At 44.1% G+C, this 12588-nt stretch overlaps 3 protein-coding genes across 3 annotated transcripts in view; 2 read left to right on the forward strand and 1 right to left on the reverse strand.

The window, feature by feature from the left end:
- The window catches only part of LOC119446365 (isocitrate dehydrogenase [NADP] cytoplasmic-like), a 342750-nt gene that overhangs the window by 40702 nt on the left and 289460 nt on the right, over positions 1 to 12588 (forward strand). The window lies entirely within an intron of this gene.
- LOC125942476 (uncharacterized) lies at positions 3531 to 7209 on the forward strand. The gene is made up of 2 exons (XM_049660663.1): positions 3531 to 4023; positions 6811 to 7209. The coding sequence occupies exons 1-2, from the start codon at positions 3562 to 3564 to the stop codon at positions 6847 to 6849; spliced, it is 501 nt and encodes a 166-aa protein (XP_049516620.1). The 5' UTR covers positions 3531 to 3561; the 3' UTR covers positions 6850 to 7209.
- LOC125942477 (uncharacterized) lies at positions 7727 to 11959 on the reverse strand. The gene is made up of 2 exons (XM_049660664.1): positions 11758 to 11959; positions 7727 to 7920 (listed from the first exon to the last, which is right to left on the reverse strand). Exons 1-2 carry the CDS (start codon positions 11942 to 11944, stop codon positions 7790 to 7792), a joined length of 318 nt encoding a protein of 105 aa, XP_049516621.1. The 5' UTR covers positions 11945 to 11959; the 3' UTR covers positions 7727 to 7789.

The following is a 12588-nucleotide window of genomic DNA, read 5'->3' on the forward strand; positions in this document are numbered from 1 at the left end:
CGGGAGCTTTCTTTCCTTTGACGCCGGCCGATCCGAGAACAAATAAGGAGCTGCGTTGGGCTTCAGTTTTTCATTTCCATTGGCTTGCAATACTTTCGCCTAGAACTGATTGTTCGTAAGATACAATACAAGTTGATTTCTCTTTGTGGTACAGTTTGAACACAAAGAGCGGACGCCGAGCAAACAGCTGCTTTTTGCAGCTTTAGAAACGCCCTGCGCCCGTAGGTCACACGTCATTCAGACACATGCATTGTACGCACAAAATGGACAAACAGCAACACCAACGATTGTAAGACTGCAACTTAAAATTCACTGAGACTTACATACTTGCATCGGTCAAAAAAACACAAGCAAACCAAATAAAATATAAATCACATATCTAACAGACACTTCTACTGAGACGTACTGGTATCAGTAGGCCAAGATTACAACCATTTGTATAAAGAAAGAAAATATACGTACAAAACTCATCAGCTAAAACAGGTCAGAGAAATAATTGCTAAACCTTTTCAAACATATAAAGTTGGTTAATCAGCATACCCTTTGAAATTTGTTCAACAAAGCTGTTATTTGCATGAAGAATATTAAGGTACCTCGGTAAGACATACGATGGAGACTGTTTGCAATATGTAGTGCGACAAAAAGGTTGGCACCGTTGGACAGAATTTCGGGTATTGTAAGCAGGTATGGGATAGTTTAGTTTGAATAAGGACAAGAGTCGGTCATTATTACCCAGAACTGACCCGCCGGGGTGGCTCAGTCAGCTAAGGCGTTGCGCTGCTGAGCACGAGGTCGCGGGATCGAATCCAGGCCGCGGCGGCCGCATTTCGATGGTGGCGAAATGCAAAAACGCCCGTGTGCTTGCGTTGTAGTGCACGTTAAAGAACCCCAGGTGGTCAAAATTAATTCGGAGCCCTCCACTACGGCGTGCCTCATAATCAGAACTGGTTTTGGCACGTAAAACACCAGAAAGAAGAAGATTATTACCCAGAACTGCGGTTTTGTACATGATCAGTAACTTGTAGAGATACAACTCGGTGACTTTGAGGATATGAAAAGCAGTGAAGTACGAGTTAGTGTGTGTGTACCATGGTACATTCGCCATCAGACGTATTGTTTTTGAGCAACTAGAACTTTTTGTTCATTTTGTTTCTTCATTTTGCCCCATATCGTAAAACAGTAGGAAATAATTGGTAGTATATATGCATTATATATCAAGATCTTTGCCTGCTGAGGAAGTACGAGTCTATGACGATTTACTATACCGTTTATTCTGTTTGTTCTTCACCTTACGCTATCGACATGCGCATTCCAACTAAGTGATTCAGTAAAAACCACGCCTAGGCTTTTTACAGCTGGTACTATCTCAATTTTGCTATTCCCTAAAACAAGATCAAACTTAGAGTGATGTATTCTGTTTTTCGGTCTAAACAAAATGCCTTTAGTTTTATTTGTATTAAGCTTCAAGCAGTTTTTGAGTGCCCATTGCCGCAAGTATTCCAAAAAATAATTGCCTTTATTAAATACATATTGTTCTGTTTTACCTGAAATTAACATGGTTAACTCATCGGCGTATGCTATGATATTTACTGCAACTGGGGCAAAAAATATCATTAATATAAAGAAGGAACAGAACAGGCCCTAAAATGCTTCCTTTTGGTACACCGTATCGGATGGGTGATAGTCCGGAAAATGCACGGTTGTGAACAACCATCTGTTTTCAGTGTTTCAGGTAGGACTCCAATAATCTTACGCTATTTCCTCTTATTCCATAGTGTTGGAGTTTTTGTATTAGTAGGTCGTGATTTAGGAGATCAAAAGCTTTCGAAAAGTCTACATATATCCAGAGTACTAATTGTTTTGTTTCAAATCCATCAATTATAATGTCCTTTTGCTTCATCAATGCTGCTTCTGTGGACATTTTATATCAGAAACAGAATTGACAATCAGATAAGACAACATGTTTCATTAAGAACTTGTTAATTCTGATATACATCACTTTTTCTAGGCCTTTTGATAACACTGGAAGAATCGAGATTGCTCGAAAGTTAGACAAGTTTGATGCGTCACCCCCTTTATGGATGACAGTAACTTTCGCTACCTGCATTTCTTTGGGAAAAACTGCTGCACCAAGAGCAAAGTTATAAATGTGCATCATCACTGGAGCTAACAAGTCGATAACACACTTAAAAGGTTATAGCATACTGGCTTAAAGCACAAAAGCTTAAAACGTACTAAAAAGATGGAACTGAAACATCACAGTGATCTGAGTATACCCATGGTAAGAAGCAAATTTCTTCCATTTGAATTTGTTTGTACTCTTGGAAAGGAAAGTGGGATGGCGCAAGCATGCAAATTTTTACTATGCATGTAACTAAAAGGAAACGCCACTCATCTATTTATATATTGCAGTTCATGCCTTCGAAAGTGTACGTAAACAAAAAAAATAGAACAATGTTCGCCGTATTGAAACTTTGTAATGATTCAAGCAGCACGCAATCAAAGCAAAAACGTTCCTTGGCTTCGCAAGCATCAGGCGCAAGGAACGCACACACACAGACACGCACGCACGCATATACACACAGGTAGGCACACACACGCGCACACACACACACACAATTACAAAATAGGAGTTACATGCATTAACTTATAAATTGCATATATTTGAACACTAAAGCACACGAAAAAGCACAAAAAAATATTCGTCACGGCACCACGAGTGAACAAAAAGTTCAGCGACTCAATCTATGCAGAGTTATAGGTGCTCTGCATTGAACTGAACGAAGAGTCCGGCTATGCAAAGACCATTAAAATCTCCGTGCAACTTCACCCACAAATATATGGAAAGCTGTAAGATTCAGCCCGCAAAGAACGACGTGCATAAAAGAGGCGAAATGCTCACACCCGATGGTATGGAGCATCTGTTCCGGCGCACGACATTCCGTTCTCCTTGGGGACAAGAAAACAATGCTAGCCCTTTCTCTGACCAGCTGCTGCATTGAAACGCGCAGCAGTAAAGCATTTCCACGGAGAACGAAGCTCACATTCCTGCGGAAAGACGGAGAACCCTAGAAAACACACGTTCGGAGCGGCAGGGCGACCACCAATTGGAAGGCGCATGGCGGGCGGGAGGAACTAAAAGCGCGCGAAAGCAAGTTTCGTGCCATTTCGTGACGTCAGAGTCACCTGACGAGGTAGTATTGAGTGCTGCAGCGATTCAGCGTGGCGGATGCTCTGGCTCCGCGAAACTGGGGGAGGAAAAGAGGAGGTTCACGGCTGCGGTGAGGGTGTTGTGGCGTAGATCAAACAGCGCCGCTACTGTCCAACATCATCATCATCAGCCTAATTTATGTCCACAGCAGGACGAAGGCCTCTCCCTGCGATCTCTAATTACCCCTGTCTTGCGCTAGCCGATTCCCACTTGCGCCTGCAAATTTCCTAACTTCATCACCCCACCTAATTTTCTGCCGTCCTCGACTGCACTTCTCTTCTTCCCAGGTGATGCAAGCCTACTTGACTACAGGTGGGCAAGTTTCTCTGGTTGTCAATATCTGCCCAGCCATGTCTACGCTCGAGGAGTCGCTGAATGCGCTGAAGTTCTCGGCCGTTGCCATTGAAGTGGTGCCCCTGCAGCTGGAATCGCGCCTTGTTCACTGCAAGGAGGCTGTTCGTCGCCTGACTGAGCGTTGGCACCGTGCAAGTGGAGGCGAAGGGTTTCGTGACGGTTCCCATGCGCCAAATATGGCTGAGGACGTGACAGCATCTGCGGCCTTGGATGCAGATGAGGCTGAGGAGCTCTTTGAGACCATCGAGGCTCTCGAGCGGCACCTGGAGGATATCAGGGGCCAGCTGAAGTGGGCACAGGAGATGGCTGCCGTAAGCGAAGCCCAAGTCAAAGACTACAAGGATTTGGCGAAACACTTGGAGCAGGAGCTGCGCAAGCAATGCGATAGTGCTGACCGGGAGTTGGCAATTCGCGTCCGCAATGCCTGCGAGATCACACGGCTTCAGCTCTACCGCAGGGTAATCATGCCTTTTTGTCTGCACGGGTCTTTGCATTGTCCAAATGTCCAAGGAAGCTCTAGTGCATTGATCAATTTGCTGTCATTCAAGTGTTGGCTCTCTGATGTTTATCTTTCGCTTCCTACAAATACTTTTTGCATTCCTTTTCATGGTTGTCTGATTTAGTGCAATATTTTTACCTTCCCCACTGCAGTTAAATGCACAAAACTTATGGGCGTAATAGTGGCATATTTTGATCGGTTCAAGTTTTATTTGCAAAAAACGCCGCTATTCTTGATAGTGGAGGTTATTCTTGTATAAAACCAGTCGGAGATGGCGTAGGGGCTGTGGCATTGCACAGCTAAGCTCAAGGGTGCGGGATCATATCCCTGCCGCGGTGGCCGCATTTCGATGGTGGTGAAATGCAAGAACGGCCGTGTATCATGCATTGGCTGCACCTTAAGGTGACCCTGTAATACTTTTTTAACATGCTAGCAAGAAAACGTTGCCAATCTGTTAACGGGACCCCTGTGAACATGTGAGCCAAATAATATTGCACTACAGTCTTGTGTCAAAAGCAGTGAAAACTCACTCCACTTCGGTAATGTCCTGCAGCGTCATCTCAAGCAGCTGGATCCACAATAGCTATTGCCAGATCTCGTGATCGCGGGAACCTTCTCAATAATGCAGTCGAGTCCCGCTTAAACGAAATTCACGGGTTACTCGACAAATTTCATTGTGGTGGAACTTCGTTGACGGGAAATTAGCATGTATATACGTACGCCAAATGACAAAGCCGCGAACGAAACCGAAAACATCGTCACGGAAATATTCGCGATGCAAAGGTTGAGACGTAGCGAAGGCGGGAAATAAAGTGTCCACTTCACGAGAGAATGCATTTCGCGCCGCTGTTACAGCACTCTTGGCACATTGCAGCCAACGCTTAACCCAAAGCGCGTGCCGATCGCGAAATTTCGTGCCGATCGCGAAACACTCAATTTGCGGCACATGCACCGTCGCAATGAAGAGGTTTAAATTATCACAATTTCACTGCATATTATTGCGATAGCAATTATATGGACAATTCAAGTGGATTTTTGCCGTCGGCGTCGCTGTCGCCTTGAGGTTCCGTATAAAGTCCAAGGGCGATAAAATCGTCGCCGCGCGCCGTCTCCTGTGGGCTTTCACGGAGAGCGAACGCACGGCGGAGGGCAAACGCGACTTCCGTAGCGCGAAAGGCCGTGGGGGTATGGGAGGGAGGAAGGGAGGGGGGGCGACGCTGCGCTGTGGTACCAAATGCGTATCTCGCAACCGGGCGCAAGGGGAACTGGCAACGTAATCTCCCACGCGAAATTAGGAAAGCGGGAAGGCAGCGCGGGAGGGAGGGGGGGCGGCGTCTACTCTGCCAACAAACGCGTTCTTGTACTTTGCGCCGGTGCTGGCTGTCGGTGTTGTAATGCGAGAAGGGAATTAAGTACAGCTGAATCAGTCCAGGTGGCAGGGTTGTCTTCGTGAAATAGAAGAGGAAGCTGTGGAAGACGGCTTGAACGAAAGGTAGCAGTACCACTTCTAAACTGCTGAAGCAATGCATTAAACCTCAATTTAACAAGGTTAAGAGGAGTCTGTTTATTGATTTGAATTCGAAACTTGGTTAAATTCAAAACACTTAACATGCGCAACTTGCGTAATGTTAGTTCAAGAGAAAAAATACTTTATTTTTGCCTCTGTGGACTAAGGAATTGCAAACAAAGGCTTCACGAAGAAGGCCTCTGTTTCAGATTGTCTGACAGCTGGCATTATCTAGTAGAGATGACACCGAGTGTGTAATGCCAAGAACCTGCAACTGGCAGCATTGTAGAAAGAAAATGACCCTTCTTTAACCAATATGGCAGTCCGCTTTTAATGTATAAATGTTGGAATAACTTTCCGAGCATTTTGAACAGAACAGGGTTCCCGTGAAGTTTTTCTTGACTCATACTTTTTCCTAAACTTAATTAAATTGTGATATGAAGAGTTGACCGCTTTGAATATTTCAGTGCATTATGGTATATGAATTGGTGTTCGGGGATTAAAGCCATGTTGAGCAGGACTTGCGGCATATATACTCACTCACCATTGTGTTTGCAGGCTATGTACTCGTGCTTATATGCACTCACTCATCAGTACTCACTGATGCCACTACAAATGATCGCCACTCACGTTCATAGCCGCTTTTCTAGTTACACTATAGTCACTCACCCTCATACTTGCTTCCACTTACTTCCACTAATTCAGGTACATACTCGCATCCACTCACAAGTAAGTCATGTTGATACAGCAGAACCTCGTTCACACGATCCCATTAAAGAAATTAAAGAAATGATAAATAATTCCATTAATTTATCATTTCTTTAATTCATTTAGTAAGTACAAGTAATTTCCCCCATGTTGTCCTTGGTGCCATTGTTTGTTTGCTTCTTATGATTTGCTTCAAGAGAGAATTGTGATTTAATTGGCCGCATTCCTCTAGTGCAATTGAAATCACTTGCGATGAGAAACGGTGTGATGCAGCATAAGTTGTCACATTCCTTCACTGCCAGCGATGAGCAAAACAGCGCCCGAGCATTGTCATTACGACAAAGCACCATGGATACTGCCTTTTATCTGTGCAAGATGCAGTGAGGTGTTATTTTGTTTTGTAGGAGGGTAGAAGAGCAGATACATCAGAAATGTTTGTCTGAAGAGATTATCATAAATTCTTGTAATCTGAATACAGTGCAAAACCATTAAAGTGGTGCCCCTGTCAACACTGCGGTGTCCTCATTGCAGGCGCGTGGAACTGAATACAGAGCAAGCTACAGAAGATGAATCGGAAGAGTCCGAAGCCGACGAAGGCACCTGGAACATTGCATCCTGCAGTGGCCGAGCACTGACTGTTCCGAAGTTTATGAGCCCGGACACGACAAATTTTGGGCGTTGCGTACGGTGGATTTAGTCAAGTGCTAAATATTTTTAGCGTATTTAATATTTTTAAATAATAATTCACAAAATGACAGGTGAACGACAAGTTTAGTCGACTGTTCAGTAAGAGATCGAGCAATGAGCCTTCTCTTATTCGTTCACATGACGCTTTCATATTATTTCCAATGTGCAGGTCTGCATTTCTATGAATCACAAATTATAGCATAGGCAAATCCTTCCTATGTCTTATGAACTTGCAGTATATTATTGCACCAATGATATTGTAATTTGTGACAACCCTATTGAAAATTTGCCCGATGCTGGGCATGCTGGAATCCATCATCCATCATCACGGTGGATTGTGGTAATGGGCATGCTGGGCAGTGGGCATGCTGGGTGATGGGTAGAATGCTGGGTGATGAGTGGAATGCTGGGTGATGGGTAGAATGCCGGGCGATGGGTAGAATGCCGGGCGATGGGTGGAATGCCGGGCGATGGGTGGAATGCCGGGCGATGGGTGGAATGCCGGGCGATGGGTGGAATGCCGGGCGATGGGTGGAATGTCAGGTGATGGGTGGAATGCTGGGTATAACAGTGGGCACATCAGGTCAAATGCAAGTTGTGTAATGAATCGAAGGAGCAGCCATTGCACTTAAGAAGCTCATGATGGGCTATCTTCATGCGTGCTTGAGTCTTGCAAAGTGTGCAGTCTGTATCTACATGTGGCCAAGTATGCCGTTACATTTTGATGCCTTAAGGAATCAATGTATAGCACCATAATATGTTCCATATCTTCACACTTTATTGAAAAAATGCAATAGGTTAAGGCGATTCAGGTCTTCCATACTCACTTGCCCTCGTGCCCGCTTCTGTGAAGAAGCTCCAAAGGTGCTTCCTTACAGAAGCAAGGCGGTGGGTGCTCTGGAGGTGGTGCTGGTGGCCCCATCGGATGTTCCCCGATGTACTTCTCCAGGCAGTCTAAAAGGAGAGTGCAATGAATATAGAAATAAATTGTTTTTGAAACCATTTGTAGTAATAAGTGAATGTAGGAAATCTGCTGCAAAAGATTCAACAAGTTTCAAATAATACAGTGCAGCATATATTACACACAAATATGCTACCCAGCGCGCATGGCAGAGCAGATTTATTTGCAGTGAGAATGCATCCACGTGCATCACACTGTTTTGCTGAGTCGCATGGGATTTCAGTAGGTGTTTGCCAAAGCCACGTCTCTTCTCATGAGGAGTTTGGCTTTACTGGAAAGTTTAGTCAAACTGCAGCTGCATTCGAAGCACCGTCAGGCGGACTTATATTGCTTCCGATTTCGCATAATTTGTCTGCTCTTCAACCACACAAATTTCTGTCAGATTTCGAGAGCCATGACTTGGCTAGACTGTCTCTAACGCAAGGGTGGCTGAACAGGCGTGTTGGTAAAGTTTCATCTTAGGTTATCAGCGCGAAGATCTACATGGAAGCGAGAGAAGGGATAGGAAAGAGCGCTGACTTACAACAATTTTATTGCGCACATAACCAAGGTTTAAATACCACGCTGAGGCACAAAAGAAAAAAAAATACAGAAAGGTAGCACGTATTCAGGACTCGGCTTGGAACATACGATATGCAAATCATGTGGTTAAATATTGCACTTCTTTATCGCACAGTGACAATGAAGGGGCACTGACACAGCGCTCACCAGATTTGAGAATTTCGAGCGCTTCAATAATTTCTCTAGTATGCTTGCTTTTGTTGCGACTGATAATTTGTGCGCTATCAAATAAGGGTTTGCAACGGTGGTCTTTGCAATGAATACCGAGATGACCAGAAACGGAGTTGAAAACATGAATATTATGCTCATTTAATCGTTCATTGAGACATCGTCCCGTCTGACCAATGTATTCGTGGCCTCATGAAAGAGGAATGTTGTAAACGACACCTACAGTGCACATGACAAAGCGGTTATTATGGCTGGTTCTGCACCAATTTTTTCTTTCTTTAGGATTACAGTTGACCTGCCTGCATAAGCGTGACAGCTTATGTGGTGCCGAAAACACAACATCGACACCAGCACGCCGACCAACTTTTTTGAGATTATGGGATGTGTGGATGTAAGGGATGACGGTGACTCTCTTCCTGGAAGTGGTAGAATCTGTGTTGTTAGCTTTTCTTGCTTATGCAAGCTTCCGGCTACTGACGTCAGCAGACTGCCCGGGTAGCCCGATTGCTCAAGTCTCCGGGCCTGTTTCCCGAAACTGGTTTCTATTAAGTGGTGACAGGACTTTGAAAAGGAATTAGTGAAGCATAGGCAAACGATTCCTTGCTTGATGAGCTTTGAATGGGCTGAGTTAAAAGGTGAAAGAGCTTTGCAAGCTCTGGGTTCATACATCTAGCACAGCTGGTTGTTCCTAAAAATGAGTCAGGTCTAAAAACCTAATCGAGTTGGCAACTGGCAGCTCATGGGTTAAGACAAATGGACGAAGACATTCCTTAAAGAGCGATAAAGCATCACGGCAGCTAGTTTCGACAGTGTCGGCGTCAGTATCTAAATGAACTAAAAAATCATCTACAAACCGAAAAACTTTTTCCACGAAAGACGGAAGGCGTTTGGAAAGCGCACGGCGGGAAGACGTATCTACAAAGGGGCGGGGTTTGCATCGGTTCATGCATAGCGCCCATGCTGAGTGACATGTTGCTAGCCACTAATGGCTGTGCACTTTCCAAACTCCTTCCGTCTTTCGTGGAAAAAGTTTTAGGTTTGTAGATGACTTTTTGGTTCTTTTAGATACTGACGCCGACACTGTCAAAACTAGCTGCTGTGATGCTTTATCGCTGTTTAAAGAATGTCTTCATCCATTTGTCTTAACCCATGAGCTGCCAGTTGCCGACTCGATTAGGTTTTTAGACCTCAGACTCATTTTTAGGAACAACTAGCTGTGCTGGATGTATGAACCCAGAGCTTGCAAAGCTCTTTTACCTTTTAACTCAGCCCATTCAAAGCTCATCAAGCGAGGAATCGTTAGCCTATGCTTCACTAATTCACCTTTCAAAATCCTGTCACCACTTAATGGAAACCAGTTTCGGGAAACAGGCCCAGAGACTTGAGAAATCGGGCGACCCGGGCAGTCTGCTGACGTCAGTAGCTGGAAGCTTGCAAAAGCAAGAAAAAGCTAACAACCCAGATTCTTCCATTTCCAGGAAGAGAGTCACCGTCATCGCTTACATCCACACATTGTCCCATAATCTCAAGAAAGTTGGTCGGCGTGCTGGTGTCGATGTTGTCTTTATGGCACCACATAAGCCGTCACGCTTATGCAGGCAGGTCAACTGTAATCCTAAAGAAAGAAAAAATTGCTGCAGAACCAACCATAATAATCGCTTTGTCATGTGAGCTGTAGGTGTTGTTTACAACATTCCTCTTTCCTGCGGCCGAGAATACATTAGTCAGACGGGACGCTGTCTCAATGAACAATTAAAGGAGCATAACAATCATGTTTTCAACTCCGCTTCTGGTCATCTTGGCATTCATTGCAGAGACCACTGTTGCAAACCCTTGTTTGATAGTGCACAAATGATCAGTCGCAACAAAAACAAACACACTAGAGAAATTATTGAAGCGCTCAAAATTCACAAATCTGGGGAGCGCTGTGTTAGTGCCCCTTCATTGTCACTGTGCGACAAAGAAGTGCAATATTTAACCACATGATTTGCATATTGTATGTTGGAAGCCTAGTCCTGAATACGTGCTAATTTTCTGTTTTTTCTTTTGTGCCTTAGCGTGGTATTTAAACCTTGGTTATGTGCACAATAAAATTGTTGTAAGTCAGCGCTCTTTCCTATCCCTTCTCTCGCTTCCATGTAGATTGTCGCGCTGCTAACCTAAGATGTCTGCAGGAGACCTGCAATGTGCAAGTTCTCTCATCTGCTACCGTTAGCCTGTTGCTCGCAGTCTGTAACTCATGCAGTGGGCGAGGAAGCGGGCCGTAACTTTAGCATTAGCCATGTAGGCATAAAATTTTTTTAATGTACAAGCCGTAGTCATGGCTGGTTTCCATGATTTATTTAGCTGCAATGATGGCAACAAATGTTTTAGTGTTCTTTTGAAACCCCATATAGCTTCCTTGCTAAGCTAGCCTACATCTTCAATGTAAAAAAGCTTAAGGAAGCATCTTAAAATACAGAGAAATCTCTTATGCTCATTTGTTCCTAAAAGCCATTTTAGCAACAAACGGTATTTGCAGCAGACTTGATGGCAGTACAAGAGTTACCGGCACTTCATTCATAAAACAACTGAAACTGCACAGAAAAACTAGGCATTACAGCCACACTATGTTGTCATCCGTTCTAATCCAGGCTGGCCGCGAGTTCTAGAACTCTGCATGATGGCTAGCACCTTGATTTTTTTAGGGCACTGATGACAGGCATAAAAAATTATAGGAAGCTTCACACAGGTCAAGCTTAACTATCCATGTCATAGCGTACATGCCAATAGTGTGCGAGGTGCTTTCTTTGTGTAATAATTCTTTCCTCATCTTTATGCTCAAATAAGGCACATGTAGCCACCTGACTTTCTTGATTGCTTGCCATTGAAACGGATTATAGGGGAAACTGCAGACAGCTTTCGCAAGAAACCAATATCTCGAAATTATCCTATGCTGCTTTGACAGTGCATATATACGGCTTAAGAAAAAGACATGTATAGGCACTCGCATCATTCTTTCTTTGACACTTCTTTCCATTGTGTGTACATCAATGTTAACTCATCCAGATAACTTTCAGATATACAGTTAAGCATCTTAAATGAGGTGAATGTTCACTTACTCTTCACAGCAACCACTTTCTCTGGTGTTGCCAGAAGCTTCCCAGATGCATCAGAGATAGTCCGGCAGGCCTGCCCAGTCGGGCTTCTTTCCCCAACTTGTGGTGGTGTCCACAGGTACTGTGCCAGACCTAATGCGCACCTGGCTTCGGAGGTACACTTTAGTATGTAATACCACTTGACTGGCATCTCAAATCGCACACCAATCTGCACCTGCAACAGATTGAAAGTATATTTTTCTTTGACCAGTAATTGTAATCCTAAAACACACTAGCATAAAACAATATTGTATAGGTTAGTCCTTTGATTTCTGATAAAACCCCATAATTTCCCATTTCTGTACCTCGAGCAAGCATTATAAAAATCGGGTTAAACCCACTCTTACCACGAAATTAACCTTTCTGTCAAGATACTAAACTAATAAAATTTCCCCACCTTGTGGGCAGCAAGCAGTCATATTTTATACAATTAACCTTCCAATAAAGAAATTGATGGAGAAAGCACGAAATTGGTTCAAATAGGCGCAGTACCATGCACAGAACAGTGCAAAAATGAGTGCCATCGTGGCCTCCGAGATTGTAAGCAGCGTCACACTGAGAACAGAGCAGACGTGACCTGTGTGAGCCATGTGCGCCGGTCTTCAAAGGCCACAACCATTATACACTGCATGGCCTCGTTCTGAAGCACACTGGAGAAATGCCTTGAAAGCATGATTACCCTTGCACGGTTGAAAAAGCGTGAATTTCCTAGTGACTTCTAAAATCCACGTGCAGCACTCACTCATCTTCGCCGTTTTATTATCGTCATGACTAAACTGGTGCAGGGGATGCGCC

This window comes from Dermacentor silvarum, chromosome 1 (genome assembly GCF_013339745.2).
Source record: "Dermacentor silvarum isolate Dsil-2018 chromosome 1, BIME_Dsil_1.4, whole genome shotgun sequence".
NCBI lineage: Eukaryota > Metazoa > Arthropoda > Arachnida > Ixodida > Ixodidae > Dermacentor > Dermacentor silvarum.